This window comes from Thunnus thynnus, chromosome 19 (assembly GCF_963924715.1).
Source record: "Thunnus thynnus chromosome 19, fThuThy2.1, whole genome shotgun sequence".
NCBI classification, from domain to species: Eukaryota; Metazoa; Chordata; class Actinopteri; order Scombriformes; family Scombridae; genus Thunnus; species Thunnus thynnus.
Window position 1 is genome coordinate 322,501 of NC_089535.1, and position 27,500 is coordinate 350,000.

Genomic DNA, 27,500 nt, shown 5'->3' on the forward strand with positions numbered 1-27,500 from the left:
TAAAACAGGTGTAGTTCAGGTATAAAACAGGTGTAGTTCAGGTATAAAACAGGTGTAGTTTAGGTGTAGTTCAGGTATAAAACAGGTGTAGTTCAGGTATAATACAGGTGTAGTTCAGGTATAATACAGGTGTAGTTTAGGTATAAAACAGGTGTAGTTCAGGTATAAAACAGGTGTAGTTCAGGTATAATACAGGTGTAGTTCAGGTATAATACAGGTGTAGTTTAGGTGTAGTTCAGGTATAAAACAGGTGTAGTTCAGGTATAATACAGGTGTAGTTCAGGTATAATACAGGTGTAGTTTAGGTATAAAACAGGTGTAGTTCAGGTATAAAACAGGTGTAGTTCAGGTATAATACAGGTGTAGTTTAGGTATAAAACAGGTGTAGTTCAGGTATAAAACAGGTGTAGTTTAGGTATAATACAGGTGTAGTTTAGGTATAAAACAGGTGTAGTTCAGGTATAAAACAGGTGTAGTTCAGGTATAAAACAGGTGTAGTTTAGGTGTAGTTCAGGTATAAAACAGGTGTAGTTCAGGTATAATACAGGTGTAGTTCAGGTATAAAACAGGTGTAGTTTAGGTGTAGTTCAGGTATAAAACAGGTGTAGTTCAGGTATAATACAGGTGTAGTTCAGGTATAATACAGGTGTAGTTTAGGTATAAAACAGGTGTAGTTCAGGTATAATACAGGTGTAGTTTAGGTATAAAACAGGTGTAGTTCAGGTATAAAACAGGTGTAGTTCAGGTATAAAACAGGTGTAGTTCAGGTGTAGTTCAGGTGTAGTTTAGGTGTAGTTCAGGTGTAGTTCACAGTACCTGCTCTGTTTTATCTGTGTGTCTTGCAGGTTGACAGCGGTGGTCGCTCTGCCGTTTTACTGCGCCAGCCTCATCGAGACCGTGCAGGTGATTACTGACTATTGATTATTGATTGTTGGTCAGTTTATTATCAATCAGACTGAAACTTTGATCAAATGTCTCGTTTTCAGTTGATTTTATTGTTGGATTGATTTTTATCTGAGAATAAAGTTGAAAGCAGACAGTTGAGTTTCAGCTGAAAGCTCCGGCGCAGTGACTAAATGGCCCTCCTGTGTTTATTTCCCATCATGCCCCTGTGCTGCACAGAGTGAGATTGTGCGTGACGACTCCTCAGCGGGTCTGTTGGATTGTGTTCGGGAAGGTCTGACTCGGCTGCTGGGCGTCGGCGCTCCTCACAGCCGCCGCCTGCTGCCGCTCAGCTGCCTGCTGCTTCCTGCGGCGCTGCACGCCGTGCTGCGCTACGCTATCTCGGCCTCCGTCCAGCGGGCGGCGCTGTGGCTGCACCAGCGGGGCAAGAAGCAACGCCATGACCCGGCCAACCCACTCGACGCATACTTCCCCGAGCTGGCGGCAGCGTGGGCGGGGTCTCTGGTGGCCGATGTCATCCTGTTCCCACTGGAGACGGCGCTGCACCGCCTCAGCCTGCAGGGCACGCGCACCATCATCGACGCCACCGACGGAGCCGTCGCCACGGGCAATGGTGGCAGCCCACTGGTGCTGCCCGTCAACACGCAGTACGACGGCTTCGCTGACTGCCTCCACGCCATCCGCCGCAAAGAGGGCAGGGCAGGTTTTTACCGCGGCTTCGGAGCACTGGCGACGCAGTATGCGCTGCATGGAGCGCTACTCGCCGCTGCCAGGACACTGCTGAGGCTGCTGCTGCTGGAGGGCAAGGCCAGTTAGAGCTGTCGCCATGGAGACGCAGCATCACCTCATCATTTAATCCACCCCTTCATCCAGCTGAGCATCACTGTCACCATGGCAACCACGTTTTAAAAACTGAACCATTCAGTTTGTAGAAAAATAATCAATAATAATAAAATATCAGCAACACGACGCGCTGAACTGAACGAAACCACGACGTGTAAAAAATATGAAATTATACAACAAACAAGCTTTCATTTGTAAATAAAACAAAATAATCTGCAGTGGAATTTAGTTTCTTCATTACTGTGAAACACAAAGAAGTCATTTGTCAGTTTGGTCAATAAACTGCTGATCAGGAAGTGATCATGTGACTAGACCACCTAGCAACCCCTTAGCAACCAGCTGGAGCTGTAGCTTTAGTGTTAGCCTAGCTTACCACGAAGACTGGAAGCAGAAGGAAACTGCTAGCGTAGCTTAGCATAAAGACTGGAAGCAGAGGGAAACTGCTAGCGTATCTTAGCATAAAGACTGGAAGCAGAAGGAAACTGCTAGCGTAGCTTAGCACAAAGACTGGAAGCAGAGGGAAACTGCTAGCGTAGCTTAGCACAAAGACTGGAAGCAGAGGGAAACTGCTAGCGTAGCTTAGCATAAAGACTGGAAGCAGAGGGAAACTGCTAGCGTAGCTTAGCACAAAGACTGGAAGCAGAGGGAAACTGCTAGCGTAGCTTAGCACAAAGACTGGAAGCAGAGGGAAACTGCTAGCGTAGCTTAGCACAAAGACTGGAAGCAGAGGGAAACTGCTAGCGTAGCTTAGCATAAAGACTGGAAGCAGAAGGAAACTGCTAGCGTAGCTTAGCACAAAGACTGGAAGCAGAGGGAAACTGCTAGCGTAGCTTAGCATAAAGACGAAGCAGAGGGAAACTGCTAGCGTAGCTTAGCATAAAGACTGGAAGCAGAGGGAAACTGCTAGCGTAGCTCCACAGGTGTCGACTTTGTGTCACTTCCTGATGTCACCCGCCTTTAAACTAAATGTTGTCTGGTCCTGTGTCGCCATGGAAACGCGTCGTCACTTCCTGTTCCAGCATGAAAGCATGATGTCATTAGCCTGCTTGTGTTGAAGCTGATTGGTCGCTTGCAGTCACATGTCTGTATATTGATCCACTTTTTATTTATATTAAGTTGTAAAAATTTAAAAAGTTTATGTAGAAAAAAACTGTAGATTTAGATGAAATTATAAGTGATCAATAGATATTCAAATCAATATTTAAAATCAAACGAATGATTCAGTTAAAGTGACAGATGAAAGTAATTAAAGCTTTTTTAATTGATTTCAGCAGAAATCGCTGAGTCTGCACTTCCTGTTCGTATGTTGCTGTTTGTTGTAAATGTCACATGTTGAAACTTTGCACTCGTGATGTAAAAAATAAAGTTTTTTCTTCTGAAATAAGAAACTTGGCTGTAAATGAGTCCAGAAATAATAATCAGATCAATCATCTATCTATCTATCTATTATCTATCATCAATCGATCAGCAGTTAAACATGTGGAGCCAACAGTTGGTACAGTTGGTGATATCAGACCTGATGCATGTATGAAGCGTGTTGGATTCAACATGTGAAACAGAGCAGGAGGGTTTTTATATGAACACAGTACAACGCTGCCCTCTAGTGGACGTCCTGGTTTCCTGCTGCTCCAGACAGTAAACTAACTGATACATGATCAATTATTAAACTTACTGTATCATATCGGAGGAATGACAGGTGATGATTATGGGTATTGATTACATGATTAGTGAGACTCAGTTTCCTCATCTAAGGGACATATTGATGGATCGAGGAATGAGACTGATGAAGATAGTGTCAGACATGGCTGGATCCTCTTCATGCTGTTCATTCTACTTCAGTTAAATACAAGAAGCTCGACTGTAAATGACCAAGAGTTCAAACAGTATATTGATCATTTGGGAGAGAAACTTACTGTAATTATTATAGAGGAGACATGTTGAAACCACATCTGGACTGTTTTATAAAGAGAATCTTTCCACAGTCATACAGAATGGATTATTAGTATATTAGTCATATAATATTAGTTATAAGTTTATACATGTAAGCACAGATCATTGATCAGCTGTGACTGTTACTAGAAATCTCCTGATGGTGAATGTTATCAAATGCTGCCACACATGACAGATAATCCAGTGGGCACAGTGTTACTGGCCTTCAGTGTGGAAACCAGCAATAATAGTTCCTGTTCTAAAACCAGCAAAGACCCTCAGAACCTTCTGGCTGCAGACTTACTGCCTTAACTTCGTCATGGAGGGAATAGTCACAGAGACATTAACATGTTTCCTGAAAAGTAAAGCTCTTTGTCTCCCTGACAAAGTGAGAATATAATTTATAATTTATATTCTGTGTTGTGCTCAGAGTGAGACATCAGGAAACTAGTGATAGCTGTCTTCTCTGATGGGGAAAAGGCACGTGACCTGCTCTGGAAAGAAGAGCTACTTATTAAGATGAAGTCAGCATCTTATTGTTCTGTCGAGTGTTGAGTTGGTTGCAATCTGCAACGTCACCACTAGATGCCACTAAATCCTACACGCTGCTCCTTTAACGTTGTTTGAGCCTGTTGTCACAGCTGTGGGATCTGTTGGGCTTTGATGGAAAAGCTGATCTGGATAAAGTTAAGAACAAATGTAAAAAGGTCGTCAATGTGAGCTACCTGTAACAGTGATCAGCGGGCGATAACACACCTGTGATTGGCTAGGAGTTTTGGGGGCGGGGTTACAGCAGCTCTTCTGTTATCTGGGTGTTGGCTCCGGCCCACAGTAGCCTGTGTTCCGCAATCAAGTTGCAGCAGAAACCGACTAACGTCGCCCCCCCGATCTCTGACAAAGAAGCTTCATCATTGACAGGAAGTAACAGAAACCTTCAGTTAGAGTCTCTGCAGCTGCTGCAGCTGCTGTTTTTTTTTGGCGGGTTTGTCTGATCATGTGATTTCAGAGAAACAGCAGTGAAAGTGAAGCTGATCAGACAGACTGAGCTCAGCTTCACGCAGCTTCTCCAACCATCAGGTAAGAACAACCGCGGCTCTGTTTCAGAAAACTGGTTTAATGAAAACTCTGAGTTTGTTCACCCTGAGATGAGGGAGAGTTACCATGGTAACTAACCTGCTCGCTGGCAGCTTTTCTTCAACAAACTCTGAGTTTCTCTCCGTCTCCTCTTACAGAGTTTCATGTCCTCGTTCATTAGTGGAGCTTTACTGTCTGTCAGAATCTAAAGTTGCTGCTTTTATGTGCATCAGTCAGCTGTCAGTTTGTTAGAGCAGCTGCTGACCTCTAATCTTTACTGCACATAATGTTTCATCTCAGTTTAGATTTAAACAATCAGTATGAAGCTTTAGACACGAAGGATCAATGAATAATTTGGTCCACTGATGGAACATCATTCCTGTAATATTGTAGATTATATGTTGATATTTCTGAGCAGGATCGCGGTGCAGCTGCAGAATGTAGTTTGAAAGTGAGTTTTTTAAATAGGAGCATAATCTGAACGTGTTTTAACAGCATTTCACTGACAATATTTAAATTTACTACATTTGTTGAAGCAGCTGAAATAAAGTCACTGAATGTTGTTGAGCTGAGATACAAAACACCAAACTCATTATTACTGATCAGACTGTGAGCTACAGTCACGTCTGTGTCTTTCATCTATTTATGTTTTAAATCTTTAACTATATTTTCACCTTCAGTCGCTGATTCCTGTGTTTCGTCTGTCAGATTAAAACTGAACAAATATATTTAAAATGCAGCTGCAGCCTGATACACAGTCAGATTCCACTTTATCATCATGAAGCAAATGTAAGTCTGATAAATGATCAATTAAAGGACGACACTGAATAAAACTTTATTGTATTAACTTATTGAAACTTTTCCCGTTTATCTTTTTTTAAGATAAATGTGCATCGTCCACATACACATGCATCCATATCTCTACATCCACTGGATTAAAATGGAGGCTCTGTCTTTTATTTACCTGTTGCCATGGTGACTCGTAGTATCGGAGCTCCGTTGATGATGGCTTTTTTTATCCATCACGCCTCACTCAGAGTTGATTGAACAAACTGTGATCAGCTGTTCTGGAACCGTTTCATCATCTCAGAGCTTGTTGAATCTGGTTCCTGAAACAGGTTTCTGATCATTAAACACACTGACATGTGGCTGTACTTCAGCTAAATTTATTATGTCACATTAATTATGGTATTCGATACTATTCTTACTATTCACTTAACTTTACTTCATTATTATTATTATTATTGTTGTTATTATTATTGAATACTAATGTCAGCATGCTAGCATGCTCACATGCTGACAATGCTAGCATGTTAACGTTTAGCAGGTATAATGTTTACCTTGTTTAACATGTTAACATTAGCCAATTAGCTCTAAACACAAAGTACAGCTGAGGCTGATGGGAATGTCTTTAGTTTTGCAGGTATTTGCTCATAAAACACAGTTTGTTGACCAGATGATGAAAGTTAGAAGATTTGTTACGGTTCATCCTGCGGGGACATGAATGATGTGAAACTAATTTCATTACAATTGATCAGATTGTTGTTGTTATTTCAGTCTGAACCAACAGTCAGACATCAGCGTCCATGGAGCCTCACTGCTCACATTAAAACTCTCTCCATCCAACCCCAGATAGCATACGGCAGTGGGCCACTTCAGGCAATCATACGGCACTGCTGGCCTTCTTCTAACCCATGTAACATAACAAATATGGCCCAAATATATCAAAACAAATGTGGGCCACCTTTGGCAAAGATCTGGCCCCGTCGACAATAGTTGATGTGGGTGTAAACCAAAAGTGGCCCGGTTATCTTAAAGCATACCGAGGCCAGTTCTGACAAAGATACGGCGCGGTGAGCACTGGCTTGACTTGATGTGAACCTAAAGTGGCCGACATATGATAAGGCAAATATGGCCTAAATACTAAACAACAGATTTGGCCCACTTCTGGCAGTTGTATGGCACAGTCAGCACTGGCTGTCATAGTGTGAGCCTAATGTGCCCACCTCTGAAATAGTAAATATGGCCCAAATATTGCTGAACATTATGGGGCCACTTTAGGTAAAGATGTGGCACAATTGGTACTGGCTTATCTGAATGTGAGCCTGAAATATCTTGAACATATCTGGGCCAGTTCTGGCAAATATACGACACAGCCCAGATAGCAAAATTGCTGTGTCCATATCCGGCCCACATACCGCATGAAATGATGGCACTTGGGCGGTCCGCTCCTGTTTGCCAGATCCGGGCCACAAGCAAACCGGGCTTGTGGGCCGGATCTGATATGGGCCACAGCAATTTTGCTATCTGGGACAGGAAGTCCCAATCCCAAACCAATCAGATGCTTCATATGTAAAAACTGTTGAATTATCAGACTGAAGCTCAACTGTTTGTATTTGAAACATGTTTCATTTTAAGATGACGAGCAGCTGATCTCAGTAAACCTTCCAGAGCTGCTAACGTTAGTCTCAACTCTGATATAGTCTCATCAGGACCGAGGAGGCTTTTTCTAACGTGACCTTTGACCTCTCAACCCTCCAGACTCAATTTACAATGACTGGAGCTCTTTATTAGGAACACCTGTGTGGTCTGATGCAACCCAACACAACAGCTCTGCCATCAGTTCTACATTCTCAGGTGTTGTTGACGTTGTCAGGAAGGTGATAATAATTCTACTTGATCTTCTGATGGTGTTTTCTTTCTCTCCACACAGAATCTGTCCTGAACATCAGCAGACTGTTAAACTCCTGCAGCTGGAAAACTTTCTGACTGAAGTTTCATTTACAATCAAAGCCAAAAGCTCAACTTGTTCAACAGACGCTCAGATTGGAGGAAGTTTCCTGAAAATGGCCTTGAGTACAGAAAGAAGCAGAAGATGGAGTAAAGACATGCCACTTAATTTGTCAGAATTAATGAACAAACTTACTGAACATGCTGCTTCATTCATAAGACTGTTTGATAACGATAAACCAAAGATGAGACACATTGTAAGAAGGTTCCAGGAGATCGCTGCTGAAGTAAGAGAGATGCAGGAGACAACAGATGGAGTCAGAACAGCTGGAGCTGTTGGTGGAGGAGTCGGTGTTGGAGTTGGACTCTTGGCCCTTGTAGCAGCTCCGTTCACTGGGGGGGCAAGTTTAGTAGTAGCAGCAGGAGCAGCAGGAACAGCAGCAGCTGTTGGAGGAGCAGCTACTGTAGTTGGTGCAAACATATCAAAAACAATGAAAGAGAAAGGAAGTGCAGAGAAAGTAGAAGAACTGGGAAAAGAATTCATGGAGATTGTTGAACCGCTGAAGAACAAGCTGCAAGAAATCAAGACGACGTGTGAAAAGTTGGAGCAAAGATCAACTGAAGCTCTGACTGACAACACTCTGTCAGACGTGAGAGAGTTTCACATGATTCTTGGACGGGTGTCTAAACTGAAAGAGAAGAGTGAAGACATTTTGGTTATAGTTCTAGAGGGGATGGGTATAATACATAACCTGATATTGTTCCTTCTGAGAGTCTTCAGAGTCACTGCGACTCCTGAGGAGGATAAAAAGTTGAGAGACTCCATCCTCCAGTCAGCTGATCAGTGTCAGAAGGTCGTTAATGAGTTTGATAAGATGAAGAACGAACTCGGAAACTTCACAGAAAGTAAAGAGACTAAAAACCAGTAAAGACTAGAACCAGTTAAGACTAGAACCAGTAAAGACTAGAACCGGTAAAGACTAGAACCAGTTAAGACTAGAACCAGTAAAGACTAGAACCAGTAAAGAATAAAACCAGTAAAGAATAAAACCAGTAAAGACTAGAACCAGTAAAGACTAGAACCAGTTAAGACTAGAACCAGTAAAGACTAGAACCAGTAAAGACTAAAACCAGTTAAGACTAGAACAAGTTAAGACTAGAACCAGTAAAGACTAGAACCAGTAAAGACTAGAACCAGTAAAGACTAGAACCAGTAAAGACTAAAAACCAGTAAAGAATTAAACCAGTAAAGACTAGAACCAGTAAAGACTAGAACCAGTAAAGACTAGAACCAGTTAAGACTAGAACCAGTAAAGACTAGAACCAGTAAAGACTAGAACCAGTAAAGAATAAAACCAGTAAAGAATAAAACCAGTAAAGACTAGAACCAGTAAAGACTAGAACCAGTAAAGACTAGAACCAGTAAAGAATAAAACCAGTAAAGAATAAAACCAGTAAAGACTAGAACCAGTAAAGACTAGAACCAGTAAAGACTAGAACCAGTAAAGGATGGATGATGAATCATCCTTCTTCTTCTTCTGCTGCTTTTATCTCTGCAGTCGTGATTTTTGAGGGAAGCTGCATCTTTCTGTCGTCTGAATTGATCAGAAACTGTAAAAATGTGTAAAATATGTTTGTGGATTTATCAAACCAGTGTTTAATGTTACTGTGTTTTACAACCATTCATTAGTTTGATATGATGGAAATTCAATCTCTGCTTCACATATTATTGCATTTGATTTATTTGATATTAAACAGTGTGAGTGTTTGATTTAGCTGAAGTTTGATTACTATGATAATGTTTCCTTAATAGATTTAATTACAGATTAGAAAATACAGGTTTATTGATTTCATTCTGTATTTTATGTGGTTAATCAATAATGCCATCTCTAAATGTTCTCAGTGTTTCGTGATGTGTTGACGACATTGACGACAGAATGAGTGAATGTTTAATTTGCAGATAAAGTTGGAAACCAGTTTACTGTCCACACAAAGGAATTAATCAATAATCAATGAGGTCCCTCAAAAGATCATCAAAGGATCCTCTTCCTCCAAAAACACCTGCTAGACTCTGAGAAGTTTAACTCGTCTTTGTCAGGCTTCTTCTTCTTCTTCTTCTTCTTCTTCTTCTTCTTCTTCTTCTTCTTCTTCTTCTTCTTCTTCTTCTTCTTCTTCTGTGCTTTTCAGGCTTTGTTGTTGTTTTTTATGACTGAGAGCTGAAAACTCCAGAAAGAGAATCAACTAAAAAACAAAAGACAGCAAAGATGCTTCAAACCGTCTGACTGTTGAATAATCTGTTATTTTAATCTGTTATTCTTATCGTAGTTAAACTTTTTAAAGACTCTTGTGATTAGTTTAGAGCTCCACGTGTCCGACTGTGCAGCCTGACAGTGAACGCACCGAGACTGAGACTCAGAAGGGAAACATCCACCTCGCTTCTGTCTCAGAGTCGATACAACAACTCTTCAAAATCACATTTTATTGGCTCTAGTTAGAGTCTTGGCCCCTCACTGTGTTTTTGACTCGTTTTTGATAACATTCATTTATTTTAGTTGTATATATGTACAGTATATATATATATGTGTGTGTGTGTGTATGCTTACTGGTTCCCAGTCATCCCTGTTCCTCGGTAGTTAAAGTCGTTGTATTTGTTCCTTTATATCACAGATGGAGATCACTGTAATCATGACTTTCACATATAATTCATTTAATTATTCTTCCTCCTAATTATTAATAATTAATGAATGGACGGAGGTGGTGCCTCTATAATTTTACCAGTGCATCTTATTAATCTGCAGGTGTCGTGTTATTCCTCCATATAACCCAAAACTAAACAGACTGCTGAAATGTATCAGAGAAGCAGCTCCATAAATAAACAGAAAACTTTCCTGATAGAACTTCTTTCTGCACTGCTGCTGCTTTTAAAATGTTGAATTTTACTTACTTTACTTTTTATTATTATCAAGTGGTTTTTATTTTCCATATTATTACATTTATGTTTTAACATTTTATGTCTATTTTCATGTAAAACACTCTGAGCTGTTCCTTGTATGCAAGTTTTGAATAAAATGCATGTACACTTTGTAACTGACATCAGTCTGCAGTTACACTCTGTTGTGACTGTATACTGACCCCTTGCAAGGTTCTCATTAAAAGACAAAAGACTTGGTCATTGGTCAGTTTTTTATTTTCAGATTTCCACCAAACACTGAACTTGGAAAAAGTGGCTTCAAATACTCTGCTGCGTACGAGTGGAATGAGCTGGAAAAAATGAAGTTAGACTCTCTAATTTCTCACGAACATTTTTAAAAGACTTTACTTTGTATTTACAATCCCACTTGTAATTGTTTTTCCTGATGTGAAAATAATTGTGAAAAGGATTGAAAAAAATCAGCGTACAGCAGGATACCAGGTGCTGTGGACTTCATTTCTATAGCTGCTGAACAGGGCGGATGATGACCAGCAGCCTCCTGTCATCTCACATTCTTGAGAAATACATGTTGTTGTTGGGGGGGGGGCATGAACTTTATTGGCATGAACAAAACAGAATACAGTACTGCCAAATCCTTGTACAAGTAATGGATGTTTACAATATTTAAAAAGGAAAAAGAGCAAAGAAAACTACACATAAACATTTAAATATGTAAACATTCTGAACAATGTTCAGAATGCACAGGTCAGTGTGAAACTAAACAGTAACATGCTGCTCTAACACTGATGCTTCACTATTAATAATCTAATGATGTCATATATAATAATATATCAGTCAGAGGGACCAAACCACTACTTTTACTGCAATACTTTAACTACATCAAGCTCATAATACTTATGTACTTTTACTGCAATACTTTAACTACATCAAGCTCATAATACTTATGTACTTTTACTGCAATACTTTAACTACATCAGGCTCATAATACTTATGTACTTTTACTGCAATACTTTAACTACATCAAGCTCATAATACTTATGTACTTTTACTGCAATACTTTAACTACATCAAGCTCATAATACTTATGTACTTTTACTGCAACTTCATTGTTCTCCTGAAACCAAACCTACACCCTCTGCTGTGATTGTTTTTAATGGCTGCACTTCCTATTTATACAGTTCCTTCCTGCTCTACCAGAGCAGGAAGCAGTGCTGCACGAGTCACAGTCTGACCAATAATTCAGATTCAAGAATCAGAAGCACAGGACTCAACATTAACTTTCTGAGGTGCTTGTTCAGGCACAAAAGTCACTTATCCGGTAAAAATGACACAGTGCAGAAGCTAAAGATGCTCTAATTTCTGTTTCTCTGGGCTTTTAATGCTGTTCAACATCTGTGATGTGAAAACATCAGATTTCCACACAGTTAGAGAAGTTTTAGTTCAGTAGATATTAGTTCAGTTATAAAAGCTGCTCAGCTGCTGACAGCACTGTGCACACTGGAGGGTAGAGGAGGTTCTACCAGCGTCTGCTTCAAAAGTAGTTTAACCGACTTTATTTTATTATCATATTATATTGTTGTTGGTCATTCACATTTACATTGATCAAGGTTAGACATGAAACATAAATATGATAATATTACTGTGAGGTTTCTGATGTCCGAGCCTTTAATTATTATTTATTGGTGTGATGACCTGTTGTCATCTTTGTTTGGCCTTTTGATTCACCTGTCAGCTCTGTCTCCGCAGGTGCTCCTTAGTGGACTGCTGACACCTGAGGGCCCCGTTGTAGAGGGCCCTGGTGTAGAGGGCCCCGGTGTAGAGGGCCCCGGTGTAGAGGGTGCTGGTGTAGAGGGCCCTGGTGTGGAGGGCCCTGGTGTAGAGGGCGCTGGTGTAGAGGGCCCTGGTGTGGAGGGCCCTGGTGTAGAGGGCGCTGGTGTAGAGGGCCCTGGTGTAGAGGGTGCTGGTGTAGAGGGTGCTGGTGTAGAGGGTGCTGGTGTAGAGGGCCCTGGTGTAGAGGGCGCTGGTGTAGAGGGCCCTGGTGTAGAGGGTGCTGGTGTAGAGGGCCCCGGTGTAGAGGGTGCTGGTGTAGAGGGCCCTGGTGTAGAGGGTGCTGGTGTAGAGGGCCCCGGTGTAGAGGGTGCTGGTGTAGAGGGTGCTGGTGTAGAGGGCCCTGGTGTAGAGGGCCCTGGTGTAGAGGGTGCTGGTGTAGAGGGTGCTGGTGTAGAGGGCCCTGGTGTAAAGGGTGCTGGTGTAGAGGGCCCTGGTGTAGAGGGCCCTCTACACCAGGGCCCTCTACACCAGGGCCCTGGTGTAGAGGGCCCTGGTGTAGAGGGCCCTGGTGTAGAGGGCCCTGGTGTAGAGGGCGCTGGTGTAGAGGGCCCCGGTGTAGAGTTCCAGCATGAAAGCATGATGTCATTAGCCTGCTTGTGTTGAAGCTGATTGGTCGCTTGCAGTCACATGTCTGTATATTGATCCACTTTTTATTTATATAAAGTTGTAAAAATTTAAAAAGTTTATGTAGAAAAAAAAACTGTAGATTTAGATGAAATTATAAGTGATCAATAGATATTCAAATCAATATTTAAAATCAAACGATTGATTCAGTTAAAGTGACAGATGAAAGTAATTAAAGCTTTTTTAATTGATTTCAGCAGAAATCGCTGAGTCTGCACTTCCTGTTCGTATGTTGCTGTTTGTTGTAAATGTCACATGTTGAAACTTTGCACTCGTGATGTAAAAAATAAAGTTTTTTCTTCTGAAATAAGAAACTTGGCTGTAAATGAGTCCAGAAATAATAATCAGATCAATCATCTATCATCTATTATCTATCATCAATCGATCAGCAGTTAAACATGTGGAGCCAACAGTTGGTACAGTTGGTGATATCAGACCTGATGCATGTATGAAGCGTGTTGGATTCAACATGTGAAACAGAGCAGGAGGGTTTTTATATGAACACAGTACAACGCTGCCCTCTAGTGGACGTCCTGGTTTCCTGCTGCTCCAGACAGTAAACTAACTGATACATGATCAATTATTAAACTTACTGTATCATATCGGAGGAATGACAGGTGATGATTATGGGTATTGATTGCATGATTAGTGAGACTCAGTTTCCTCATCTAAGGGACATATTGATGGATCGAGGAATGAGACTGATGAAGATAGTGTCAGACATGGCTGGATCCTCTTCATGCTGTTCATTCTACTTCAGTTAAATACAAGAAGCTCGACTGTAAATGACCAAGAGTTCAAACAGTATATTGATCATTTGGGAGAGAAACTTACTGTAATTATTATAGAGGAGACATGTTGAAACCACATCTGGACTGTTTTATAAAGAGAATCTTTCCACAGTCATACAGAATGGATTATTAGTATATTAGTCATATAATATTAGTTATAAGTTTATACATGTAAGCACAGATCATTGATCAGCTGTGACTGTTACTAGAAATCTCCTGATGGTGAATGTTATCAAATGCTGCCACACATGACAGATAATCCAGTGGGCACAGTGTTACTGGCCTTCAGTGTGGAGGGGTGGGGGGCAGCTCTTTTGTTATCTGGGCGTTGGCTCCGGCCCACAGTAGCCTGTGTTCCTCAATCAAGTTGCAGCAGAAACCGACTAACGTCGCCCCCCCCGATCTCTGTTTGACAAAGAAGCTTCATCATTAACAGGAAGTAACAGAAACCTTCAGTTAGAGTCTCTGCAGCTGCGGGGGTTTTTTTCCGCGGGTTTGTCTGATCATGTGATTTCAGAGAGACAGAAGTGAAAGTGAAGCTGATCAGACAGACTGAGCTCAGCTTCACGCAGCTTCTCCAACCATCAGGTAAGAACAACCGCGGCTCTGTTTCAGAAAACTGGTTTAATGAAAACTCTGAGTTTGTTCACCCTGAGATGAGGGAGAGTTACCATGGTAACTAACCTGCTCGCTGGCAGCTTTTCTTCAACAAACTCTGAGTTTCTCTCCGTCTCCTCTTACAGAGTTTCATGTCCTCATTCATTAGTGGAGCTTTACTGTCTGTCAGAATCTAAAGTTGCTGCTTTTATGTGCATCAGTCAGCTGTCAGTTTGTTAGAGCAGCTGCTGACCTCTAATCTTTACTGCACATAATGTTTCATCTCAGTTTAGATTTAAACAATCAGTATGAAGCTTTAGACACGAAGGATCAATGAATAATTTGGTCCACTGATGGAACATCATTCCTGTAATATTGTAGATTATATGTTGATATTTCTGAGCAGGATCGCGGTGCAGCTGCAGAATGTAGTTTGAAAGTGAGTTTTTTAAATAGGAGCATAATCTGAACGTGTTTTAACAGCATTTCACTGACAATATTTAAATTTACTACATTTGTTGAAGCAGCTGAAATAAAGTCACTGAATGTTGTTGAGCTGAGATACAAAACACCAAACTCATTATTACTGATCAGACTGTGAGCTACAGTCACGTCTGTGTCTTTCATCTATTTATGTTTTAAATCTTTAACTATATTTTCACCTTCAGTCGCTGCTTCCTGTGTTTCGTCCGTCAGATTAAAACTGAACAAATATATTTAAAATGCAGCTGCAGCCTGATACACAGTCAGATTCCACTTTATCATCATGAAGCAAATGTAAGTCTGATAAATGATCAATTAAAGGACGACGCTGAATAAAACTTTATTGTGTTAACTTATTGAAACTTTTCCTGCTTTGACATTTTATCTTTTTTTAAAGATAAAAGTGCAACGTCTGCACGCGCGTTCAGGAGCTCCACTGATGACACTTTTTTCAGTCATCACGTGCGAGCTGAACTCAGAGTTGATTGATCTGAGCGGAACATGAATGATGTGAGAAACTCATCTGTTAACAGTTGATCAGATAGTTGTTGTTATTTCAGTCTTAACCAACAGTCAGACGTCAGCGTCCATGGAGCCTCACTGCTCACATTAAAACTCCTGGTAACACTTTACAATAAAGGTTCATTCATTAACATTAGTTAATGACTGTCACACTCACGAGCCAATGGGATTGTTTACGCGACATCAGATTCACAGCTTGTGATTGGAATTTCCCGCTCCACCTTAAAAGTGTCAAAACGCCTGTTCAGTCATTTTCAAGCTAATTCATGAACTTAGAAACAAAACAAATAGGAGGAAAATAAAATGAGAATAAATCGTAGAGTGAAATTGGCCTAAATTTTGATCTCATACCTTTTATTATATTTGTGAAAACTAAAAAAGGATCATAGATCAAAAACCACTATACTGAAGCAAATAGAATAAAGGTTTCACAAATCTGAGACTATGTTTTAATGAGTCTCTGGAGTCTCCATGTTAATCTAGTCCAGAAATGACAGGTCTAAATATAGCGGTTTTTGATCTGGACCTGGTCTAATGTGATCTGGACCCGGTCTAATGTGATCTGGACCCGGTCTAATGTGGTCTGGACCCGGTCTATTGTGGTCTGGACCCGGTCTAATGTGGTCTGGACCCGGTCTAATGTGATCTGGACCCGGTCCAATGTGGTCTGGACCCGGTCCAATGTGGTCTGGACCCGGTCCAATGTGGTCTGGACCCGGTCTAATGTGGTCTGGACCCGGTCTAATGTGGTCTGGACCCGGTCCAATGTGGTCTGGACCTGGTCTAATGTGGTCTGGACCTGGTCTAATGTGGTCTGGACCTGGTCTATTGTGGTCTGAACCTGGTCTATTATGGTCTGGACCTGGTTTAATGTGATCTGGACCTGCTCTAATGTGGTCTGGACCTGGTCTATTATGGTCTGGACCTGGTCTAATGTGATCTGGACCTGGTCCAATGTGGTCTGGACCTGGTCTAATGTGGTCTGGACCTGGTCTATTGTGGTCTGGACCTGGTCTAATGTGGTCTGAACCTGGTCCAATGTGGTCTGGACCTGGTCTATTATGGTCTGGACCTGGTTTAATGTGATCTGGACCTGGTCTAATGTGGTCCTCTCTCAGTAGAGTCCCACTAGTTCATTCAGTCACCTGCAGTAAGAACAGTCTGCTGATGTTTTCTTTCTCTCTCTCCACAGAATCTGTCCTGAACATCAGCAGACTGTTAAACTGCAGCTGAAGTTTCATCTACAATCAGCGACAGACACACGGAAACTTCTGCACACGCTCAGTTTGGAGGAAACTTCCTGAAAATGGCCTCGAGTCAAAAAAGAAAACAACCGAGTGAAGAACCGCCGATAAGAGAAAGAAAACGTAGCAAAGATCTGCCGCCTAATTTGTCTGAATTAATGAACAAGCTCGTTAAACATGCTGCTTCATTCATATCACTGTTTGAAGACAACAAACCAAAGATGACACAGATTGTAAGAGAGTTTGAGAAGTTTACTGCTGAATTAAAAAAGATGCAGAACACAATGGATGATATCAGAAGACCTAGAACCGTTGAACGCTCAGTCTTTGCAGGTCCACTCGGGATGTTTGGCCTTAGAGGAGTAGCAATAGGAGCAGAAACTGCTGTAAGAACAGCTGTTGCATATAGTGTAAACATAGGAAAAGTGATAAAGCAGACAGGAATTGCTAATAAAGTAGAAGAACAGGGAAAAGAATTCATGGAGATTGTCGAACCGCTGAAGGAGAACCTGGAGGAAATCAAGACGACGTGTGAGAAGATGGAGCAAAGATCAACTGAGCTTCAGGTGGGACTCACTCTGTCAGACGTGGAGGAGTTTCGGTGGCTGATTACACGAGTGCCTGAACTGAAGGAGATGAGTCGAGAAACTTTGTCTGTAACTGTAGAGGTGATAAATATCATGAAAAAAATGCTACTGTTCGTTGTGAAAATTGTCAGAGACTGTCTGACTCTCGAAGAGGATAAAGAGTTGAGAGACACCATCTACAAGTCAGCTGATCAGTGTCAGAAGGTCGTTGATAAGTTTGATAAGATGAAGAACGAACTCAGAAACTTCACAGGAAGTAAAGAGAAGAAATAAACAAGCTGCAGGATGAAGAAACACAAAGACTGTGATGATGAACAGTTGGTATTTTAACGTGCATTCTATGTATTCTATTTTTGAACTGTATTTTTATTCTATTTCACTATTATTATCAGGCAAAGCAACTGGGCCGTGACGAAGATCCTGCTCTGCTCATCATCATCATCATCATTATTATTATTATTCAGCGTTTTATCTTCTGGCTTGTGTTATTATGCATTTAATGTATTCTGTGTTTTTATCTTCTATCTTATGTCACGTTCATGTTTTTAACATGTTTTGTGTTTGTGTCTATTTTCATGTGAAACACTCTGAGCTGCATTTCCTGAATGAAAGTTTCTATATAAAAAAAAAAAAAATATATCAGAATAAATAAATTCTCACTCGTCACTTACAGAAGTTAAAGCATCTTATAGACAAAGCTGGCTGGTCATTAACAAACAGAAGGCAGCAGAGTTGTATGTTGTTTATTTATAAGGCTCTAATGCAACAACTGGCTCATTACCTCTGATCTCTGCTTCCATATATAATATATATAATACTATTAATTATATAATATATATAATACTGGACTTACAGTGTCAAACGCTGTCTCCTTCAGTCTGTTTATCTCAAATTTAGAATTCAGTTTTATTGACTTTAACAGAATAAAGTACTGTGAAAACCTTTTACCAATAAAAACATGAAAAAGAGCAAAGAAATAAACACATAAACTCTTCACTATTAATAATCTAATGATGTCATATATAATAATATATCAGTCAGAGGGACCAAACCACTACTTTTACTGCAATACTTTAACTACATCAAGCTCATAATACTTATGTACTTTTACTGCAATACTTTAACTACATCAGGCTCATAATACTTATGTACTTTTAGTAAACATAGACGTGTTTATCAGGGTTTATACAGAGATGAAAGGTCGTCGTCATCTGAAAGTCTTCAAACTTTAACATGCGTCTAAAGTTAATATTGTCCAGCATCTGATATTTGGATCATTGGCAGCCTCGTCTTCAGAAACTCTGTGTTGGATTCGGCTCCGGTTGATGTTTTGATAGAAACACATTGATCTGTCAGTGAGAATCCTCCAATGGTTCCATCTATACATTTATTTTATTATTGATTCTTCAGCAGCGTAACTATTCAGGTTTTGTGTCACATACATGTTTAAATCATCTAAATGCTCCACCTGTAATCATGTTCTGGGACTTTTTGCAGTAACACTGTTACATTTCTGTTAAAAGTCACTAAGAAACTGCACATTTATCATCTATCATCTATTATCTATCATCAATCGATCAGCAGTTAAACATGTGGAGCCAACAGTTGGTACAGTTGGTGATATCAGACCTGATGCATGTATGAAGCGTGTTGGATTCAACATGTGAAACAGAGCAGGAGGGTTTTTATATGAACACAGTACAACGCTGCCCTCTAGTGGACGTCCTGGTTTCCTGCTGCTCCAGACAGTAAACTAACTGATACATGATCAATTATTAAACTTACTGTATCATATCGGAGGAATGACAGGTGATGATTATGGGTATTGATTGCATGATTAGTGAGACTCAGTTTCCTCATCTAAGGGACATATTGATCAGCTGGGATCATCTGCAGGAGCAACGTCACCCACTTCCTGTTTTAACACACTGCTGGGGACATGATGACAGTGTGGTTAGTGTCACAGTCACAGTATCAGCTTTTATCAACCTCCACATACAGCAGGAAGTGAAGGACAAGTCAGAGCAGCTTCCAGTATGGAGCCCAGTCCACAACTATTCTGATCCTGATGCAGCTGCAGCAGTGACTCATTGATCAGTATAAACCACTGAACTGTTGGCAATATTATCGGCTATACAAACAGATATTATAGATGAACTATTCCTGATAATATACAGGAGGGAAATGAAGGTACATGTAGACACTTCCTCTGGGTTCCTGCTCGTGTTGGTTTGGAGGGAAATGAGCAGGTGGATGTTCTGGCCAATCAAACACTCAGAATTAAACGTGGAGACCTGGTTCACTGGGGACATATGTGTTGTGATGATGGTGATGAAACTGGAAGACATCTGTATCATGTTGGTGCTGAGAGGACAGCAGGTCACACTGGTTTCAATCATCAATCAATCAATCAATCAATCAATCAATTTTTATTTATATAGCGCCATATCACAACAGAAGTCATCTCAAGGCACTTTTCACATAGAGCAGGTCCAGACTGTACTCTTTAATATACAGAGACCCAACAATTCCCCCATGAGCAGCACTTGGCGACAGCGGTAAGGAAAAACTCCCCTTTAACGGGTAGAAACCTCAAGCAGACCCCGGCTCTTGGTGGGCGGCCATCTGCTTTGACCGGTTGGGTTGAGAGAGAGAAAGAGAGAGGGAAAGGGGGAGGGGGGACAGAAGAAAAACAATCACAACAAGCACAAGCAGCAACAGCCAGGGAAGGATGCCATCAGGACTGTGAAGGACCGCGAAGGTTCGGCCCGGGACTCAGGTTTTTCCTGTGAGATGAGAAAGCACAAAAAACTCTGTGGAAGAAGAGAAGTTATTGACATGCATTGATGTTACATGAATGCATACAGATGGAGAGGAGGAGGAGGAGAGAGGAGCTCAGTGCATCATGGGAAGTCCCCCAGCAGTCTAGGCCTATAGCAGCATCACTAAAGGCTTATTCAAGGCGAGCCTGGTCGGCCCTAACTATAAGCTTTATCAAAAAGGAAAGTTTTAAGCCTACTCTTAAACATAGAGAGGGTGTCTGCACCCCGGACCCAATCTGGAAGATGGTTCCACAGGAGAGGAGCCTGATAGCTGAAGGCTCTGCCTCCCATTCTACTTTTAAAGACTGTAGGGACCATGTTATACGTTATATAAACAGGAAAAAACCCAGCTGGAAGACGCACACGGCCAACCAGACATCAGGAGGAATCAGCTTCTTCAGTCTGTATATCGTCAGTTAAAAGTCCAGAGTTTGTTGTTTTATATATAATCTGTTGTTTCACTCCAGTCCAGCAGGTGGCAGTTTTCGCGCCTCTGCGCTGGTTTACAAACAGCCAATAAACACTAAAGAAGAAGAAGAAGAAGGCGGAACCTTGGTGCTGGTTGTTTCCAGTCGGACTGTGTTCCCGGTTTCTCCTCCGTGTGATTCTCCTGCAGCAGCAGCAGCAGCGGCTCCGGTGTGTTTGTGTTTCAGTCTCCGTGTTTCTCCGTTAGAAGCTCCGCTGTTACCGGAACCACCGGGACCACCAGGACCACCGGACATGTCTGGCGGCGGCAGCTCTCTGTTCTCCGGGTTCCGGGTTCTGGGACTTTATTCCAACCACGTGCCGCACGCGCTCCGGTACCACCGGAAGCACCGGGAGTTCTACGTGGTGACGGCGGTCGGTAAAAGTTTCCACACGTTCAACGTAAGAACCCAAACTTCATCTCTGACATCACAAACTGCTGATCAATACTGATACTTATCGATCCGTCAGCTGATCTGGCAGCTCAGGAGGGTAAAAACTCCTAAATGACGTCATTCCAGAGTCCAGAAACAGTCTGACGTCATAAGGTTCACTCAGATGTTTCTTCTTCTTTGCCACAAATTATTATTTAGATTATTTTCATGTCTTTAATCATGTCAATAATATCTGCAACGATTATTTTCATTATCAATTAATGTGTTGGTTATTTTCTGGATTAATTGATTAGTTTTTTGATCCATAAAATGTCAGAAAATTGTGAAAATTGTGTTTCAGTGTTTCTCAAGATGACGTCATCAAATGTCTCGTTTTTCTACAAAGATGTTCAGTTTACTGTCAGAGAGACGAAAGAAACAGAAAATATTCACATTTAAGAAGCTGCAATCAGACATTTTATAGATCAAACAGCTGATCGATGAATTAATGACAATAAAGTTCAGCTCAGTTTTAGTCACCTGGACTGATTTCACCTGTGTACGTCAGATGGCAGGTTAATAGTGAACAGAAAGGAAACAGCAGATCATCACAGCGTCACTGATCTGCAGTAAAGTTGTTCCCTCCTCATCATCAGCATGTAAACACCTGAGGAGGCAACAACCAATCAGCTGTCGTCTGTAATGTTCCCTCAGAGAGACGAACAGCGTCGCTGTCAGTGCAGGAAGTGGATTATAATCACCAGCTATAATCTATATAATCTATATATCTATATATCTATATCTATATATATATATATATATATAAACATATTTCACATGTTTATGAGCTTCACATCTTCAGTTTGTTTATCATCCAACAAAAAGTAAAAACTACATCAACAAGCCGACGGTACTGAAGACATTAATAATCACTCTCACTCATGTTACATCTGTTGTTTACGTTCACGTGGATGATGAATATCACTGAGCTGCGTCCGACTATCACGTCACATCAGACGCTTTCTGTTCAGTCTGTTAAATATGCACTTCCTGTTACGTCATGTAAACAAACCACGAACCAATCAGCTGCTGGCGATCAGACTGGAGGCGTAACCACTCCGGTAAAAGATGACGTCCGTGTTGTTCTCTCTGCAGCTGAAACGAGGAGGAATCGTAGAGAAAGTTCAGCAGATGTTCAGCTCGCAACGTGTCCCGACTGAATCAGTTTGCTTTGTTTTCTATCAGAGAAACATCTGTAAACATGTGGTGATCAGTGATCTCTACGTTATAAACCTGCTGCAGGGAGAAAAACACGGACGTTCCTGGTGAAGCTGCTGTTGGCTGTGTTGTTATTGTTGTTATTGTTGTTGTTGTTTCACAAAATAAAACCTGTTTCTGTTTAAAAAGTACAAACGTAGCAAGAAATCAGGTTCAGTGTGTCTGTCGTTTGTATTGACGGTGTGTTGATGGTGTATTGCTGGTGTATTGATGGTGTATTGATGGTGTATTGATGGTGTATTGATGGTGTATTGATGGTGTATTGATGGTGTATTGATGATGTATTGATGGTGTGTTGATGGTGTATTGATGATGTATTGATGATGTATTGATCGTTCCAGGTGAACAGGTTGGGGATCGTGTCCGTCAGTGAGTATTTGTTTTAAATGTTTTAACAATAAAATCTCTGATGATGATGTTTCCTGAGAGTTCTGCTCTCTGATTGGCTGCCGTGCTCTGATGTAATGTGGTGGTTGCCTAGGTAACAGCCTATCAGATGACATCACCTGTGTGGCAGCAGACAGGATGTTGGTGTTCGCCGCCGCTGGGTGTCAAATCAGCGCCTTCGCCCGGAACAAAGAGGCCAGAACACTTCACTTATTTACTTATTTACTTATTTATGGTTTTTAAATATATGCTGATTAAATTTCAATATTTACAAAGAGGCAGAAATTTAAAAAGTAATTTACACATTTTTTTTTTAATATTTAAACTTTTTTATTTAAAAAATATTTTGAGGTTTTTGCTTTTTGTTGTTTTGTGTTTTTTGACCCTGCCTGCTCTCCGTACAGGTGGTGATGCGTTACCATGGTCACAGACAGGAAGTGCGCCTGCTGCTTCCTCTGGGTGATCAGCTGATCTCAGCTGACAGCGGCGGTGATGTCATCGTGTGGGACGTCCAGGGGGGAGGTGAGCGGGGGGGGGGGGCGGCGGGGCCTCCGATCCCGATCCTGTCATGTGATCGATCCTCGCTTTGACACGAGAGCAGCCGTCACGACTCCTGATTGGATATCAGTTATTGATTAGATGCTGCAGCTGATCAGACCGATCTGATACATCACAACGTCTAGTTCAACATCTATCGGTCTGATCAATAGATTTCCCCCGTTAACTTTTATTGATCTGTTATTTCCCCCGTTAACTTTTATTGATCTGTTATTTCCCTCGTTAACTTTTATTATGGTTAAAATTAAAGTCAGGGAGATTTTGTCTGTCAGCAAGAAATACGTTTAAACACATTTATATTTTACATAATTTATCATCATTTTCCTTCAGTCACATGTGAGGAGCGTCGGGTAGAAACTGTAGTTTGATGAGAACATTTAGCCTGATCATGTGATCAGCTGCTGCCGTCATCAGAAACAGACACGGCTTCACCTGACGTCAGGCCTCGTCAACATTAATACGGATATTTTTCCTCAACAAACATTTTCCTCGACGTTTTGGCCTATTATTTTAAAACAAAGGTCATTTGGACAGAATCCAATCCTCATGTGTCTTCTTCATGGATATATCAATAGATCTGATCAGTTTCCTCCTGGTGGCCTCTCACGGTTCTGCAGCTCAAACATCTTTTTCTCCTCATAGCTCTGATTCAAACTGTTACCCATCATGCTTTGCTCCCTCTGTCTGCAGACATCTACCTGCAGCTGCACTTTGACCCGGCGACCTTTGACCTGTCGGCCATGATGCACCCCAGCACCTACCTGAACAAGGTGCTGCTGGGAAGCTCCCAGGGTGCACTGCAGCTGTGGAACATCAAGACCAGGTTAGCATGTTAGCATCAGTCATTAAACCAGGTTAGCGTGTTAGCATCAGTCATTAAACCAGGTTAGCGTGTTAGCATCAGTCATTAAACTAGGTTAGCATGTTAGCATCAGTCATTAAACTAGGTTAGCATGTTAGCATCGGTCATTAAACTAGGTTAGCATGTTAGCATCAGTTATTAAACCATGTTAGCATGTTAGCATCGGTCATTAAACTAGGTTAGCATGTTAGCATCACTCAGTAAACCATGTTAGCATGTGTTGTAGATGGTCCTCTTCATTATTATTGATTATAAGTTGATTGATTGATAGTGATCAGTGTTTCTGTCTTCAGTAAGCTGTTGTTCACGTTTCCCGGCTGGTCAGCAGGAGTCACCGCTCTGCAGCAGGTCAGTCTGACTAATCAATACTCTTATTTCTATATTTTGTTTTTTTTAATGTTGTGATCACATTTCATAGAATATTATTTTGAAAATATATTGTTGTTGTTGTTATTATCATTAATATTCTTATTACACATTATTGTAAGTTATGTTGTTTTTATTATTTCTACTTTTGAACCTTTGAAGAAGTTTTATTTTAACTTTATAATTTTGTTTACATAATTAGAATAAGGGGATGTTAATATCAACTTCATAATGTTTAACTTTATGTGATTTAATTAAAAAACACTTTTGTCTTTTGTTTGTCAGCAAACTGATTTTAAACATACATAAGTATGTGTAAAAAAAATAACGAATGTTTAAAATCAAACATACAAATATGAAAATATGTTATTTATAAAAAGCATTTTGTTTTCAGTTTAAAGAATAATTGTTAGAATCAACTACCTTATTTTTTATTTATTTTTACATTTATTTTTATTTTTTATAGTTTAAAATATATTAAAACTTAATTTCCCAGAGTCCTGCGGTGGATGTGGTGGGTGTTGGCACGGCAACGGGTCGCATCATAATTCACAACATCCGATTGGACGAGACTCTGATGAGCTTCACACAGGACTGGGGACCAATCAGCTCGCTCGCTTTCAGAACAGGTACGACAGTCGTTCACCTGCTGCGTCCTCTCTGCTGCGTCCTCTCACCTGCTGCGTCCTCTCTGCTGCTGCGTCCTCTCACCTGCTGCGTCCTCTCTGCTGCGTCCTCTCACCTGCTGCCTCCTCTCACCTGCTGCGTCCTCTCACCTGCTGCGTCCTCTCTGCTGCGTCCTCTCACCTGCTGCGTCCTCTCACCTGCTGCGTCCTCTCTGCTGCGTCCTCTCTGCTGCGTCCTCTCACCTGCTGCGTCCTCTCTGCTGCTGCGTCCTCTCACCTGCTGCGTCCTCTCTGCTGCGTCCTCTCTGCTGCTGCGTCCTCTCACCTGCTGCGTCCTCTCTGCTGCTGCGTCCTCTCACCTGCTGCGTCCTCTCTGCTGCGTCCTCTCTGCTGCTGCGTCCTCTCACCTGCTGCGTCCTCTCTGCTGCTGCGTCCTCTCTGCTGCGTCCTCTCTGCTGCTGCGTCCTCTCACCTGCTGCGTCCTCTCTGCTGCTGCGTCCTCTCTGCTGCGTCCTCTCACCTGCTGCGTCCTCTCTGCTGCGTCCTCTCACCTGCTGTGTCCTCTCTGCTGCGTCCTCTCACCTGCTGCGTCCTCTCACCTGCTGCGTCCTCTCACCTGCTGCGTCCTCTCTGCTGCGTCCTCTCACCTGCTGTGTCCTCTCTGCTGCGTCCTCTCACCTGCTGCGTCCTCTCTGCTGCGTCCTCTCACCTGCTGCGTCCTCTCTGCTGCGTCCTCTCTGCTGCTGCGTCCTCTCTGCTGCTGCGTCCTCTCTGCTGCGTCCTCTCTGCTGCTGCGTCCTCTCACCTGCTGCGTCCTCTCTGCTGCGTCCTCTCACCTGCTGCGTCCTCTCTGCTGCGTCCTCTCACCTGCTGCGTCCTCTCACCTGCTGCGTCCTCTCTGCTGCGTCCTCTCACCTGCTGCGTCCTCTCACCTGCTGCGTCCTCTCTGCTGCGTCCTCTCACCTGCTGCGTCCTCTCTGCTGCGTCCTCTCTGCTGCGTCCTCTCTGCTGCTGCGTCCTCTCACCTGTTGCATCCTCTCTGCTGCGTCCTCTCTGCTGCGTCCTCTCTGCTGCGTCCTCTCTGCTGCGTCCTCTCACCTGCTGCGTCCTCTCTGCTGCGTCCTCTCACCTGCTGCGTCCTCTCACCTGCTGCGTCCTCTCTGCTGCGTCCTCTCACCTGCTGCGTCCTCTCACCTGCTGCGTCCTCTCTGCTGCGTCCTCTCACCTGCTGCGTCCTCTCTGCTGCGTCCTCTCTGCTGCGTCCTCTCTGCTGCTGCGTCCTCTCACCTGTTGCATCCTCTCTGCTGCGTCCTCTCTGCTGCGTCCTCTCTGCTGCGTCCTCTCTGCTGCGTCCTCTCACCTGCTGCGTCCTCTCTGCTGCGTCCTCTCACCTGTTGCATCCTCTCTGCTGCGTCCTCTCTGCTGCGTCCTCTCTGCTGCTGCGTCCTCTCACCTGCTGCGTCCTCTCTGCTGCGTCCTCTCACCTGTTGCATCCTCTCTGCTGCGTCCTCTCTGCTGCGTCCTCTCTGCTGCGTCCTCTCTGCTGCGTCCTCTCTGCTGCGTCCTCTCTGCTGCGTCCTCTCACCTGCTGCGTCCTCTCTGCTGCGTCCTCTCACCTGCTGCGTCCTCTCACCTGCTGCGTCCTCTCTGCTGCGTCCTCTCTGCTGCGTCCTCTCACCTGCTGCGTCCTCACTGCTGCGTCCTCTCTGCTGCGTCCTCACTGCTGCGTCCTCTCTGCTGCGTCCTCTCTGCTGCGTCCTCTCACCTGCTGCGTCCTCTCTGCTGCGTCCTCTCTGCTGCGTCCTCACTGCTGCGTCCTCTCTGCTGCGTCCTCTCTGCTGTGTCCTCTCACCTGCTGCGTCCTCTCTGCTGCGTCCTCTCACCTGCTGCGTCCTCTCTGCTGCGTCCTCTCTGCTGCTGCGTCCTCTCCGCTGCGTCCTCACTGCTGTGTCCTCTCACCTGCTGCGTCCTCTCTGCTGCGTCCTCTCACCTGCTGCGTCCTCTCTGCTGCGTCCTCACTGCTGCTGCGTCCTCACTGCTGCGTCCACTCTGCTGCTGCGTCCTCACTGCTGCGTCCACTCTGCTGCTGCGTCCTCACTGCTGCGTCCTCTCTGCTGCTGCGTCCTCTCACCTGCTGCGTCCACTCTGCTGCTGCGTCCTCACTGCTGCGTCCTCTCTGCTGCTGCGTCCTCTCACCTGCTGCGTCCTCTCTGCTGCGTCCTCTCACCTGCTGCGTCCTCTCACCTGCTGCGTCCTCTCACCTGCTGCGTCCTCTCTGCTGCGTCCTCTCTGCTGCTGCGTCCTCTCTGCTGCGTCCTCTCTGCTGCGTCCTCTCTGCTGCTGCGTCCTCTCTGCTGCGTCCTCTCTGCTGCTGCGTCCTCTCTGCTGCGTCCTCTCTGCTGCGTCCTCTCTGCTGCGTCCTCTCTGCTGCTGCGTCCTCACTGCTGCGTCCTCTCTGCTGCTGCGTCCTCTCTGCTGCGTCCTCTCTGCTGCTGCGTCCTCTCACCTGCTGCGTCCTCTCTGCTGCGTCCTCTCACCTGCTGCGTCCTCTCTGCTGCGTCCTCTCTGCTGCGTCCTCTCTGCTGTGTCCTCTCACCTGCTGCGTCCTCTCTGCTGCGTCCTCTCACCTGCTGCGTCCTCTCTGCTGCGTCCTCTCACCTGCTGCGTCCTCTC

General features: G+C 43.1%; 3 protein-coding genes across 3 annotated transcripts in view; 2 read left to right on the forward strand and 1 right to left on the reverse strand.

Annotated features, from left to right (window-relative positions):
• The window catches only part of slc25a46 (solute carrier family 25 member 46), a 15,620-nt gene extending 5,168 nt beyond the window's left edge, over positions 1–10,452 (forward strand). The window contains exons 7-9 of the mRNA XM_067573601.1: positions 846–903; positions 1,123–4,752; positions 7,463–10,452. Of these exons, the coding sequence (XP_067429702.1) occupies positions 846–903; positions 1,123–1,719 (655 nt within the window). The 3' untranslated portion in view covers positions 1,720–4,752; positions 7,463–10,452. The remainder of the gene's footprint in view (positions 1–845; positions 904–1,122; positions 4,753–7,462) is intronic.
• A 1,111-nt stretch (positions 10,453–11,563) lies between these two features.
• Positions 11,564–12,819, reverse strand: LOC137171290 (uncharacterized). Its single transcript, XM_067575214.1, has one exon. It carries the CDS (start codon positions 12,817–12,819, stop codon positions 12,133–12,135), a length of 687 nt encoding a protein of 228 aa, XP_067431315.1. The 3' UTR covers positions 11,564–12,132.
• A 7,636-nt stretch (positions 12,820–20,455) lies between these two features.
• The window catches only part of wdr36 (WD repeat domain 36), a 15,621-nt gene continuing 8,576 nt past the window's right edge, over positions 20,456–27,500 (forward strand). Inside the window, exons 1-7 of the mRNA XM_067574120.1 lie at positions 20,456–20,778; positions 22,370–22,397; positions 22,510–22,610; positions 22,820–22,937; positions 23,664–23,796; positions 24,129–24,183; positions 24,698–24,830. Coding sequence (XP_067430221.1) covers positions 20,632–20,778; positions 22,370–22,397; positions 22,510–22,610; positions 22,820–22,937; positions 23,664–23,796; positions 24,129–24,183; positions 24,698–24,830 — 715 coding nt within the window. The 5' untranslated portion in view covers positions 20,456–20,631. The remainder of the gene's footprint in view (positions 20,779–22,369; positions 22,398–22,509; positions 22,611–22,819; positions 22,938–23,663; positions 23,797–24,128; positions 24,184–24,697; positions 24,831–27,500) is intronic.

Coding starts and splice junctions, on each gene's coding strand:
- LOC137171290 (XM_067575214.1), bottom strand. CDS start 12,819: ATGCTTTCATGCTGGAACTCTACACCGGGGCCCTCTACACCAGCGCCC.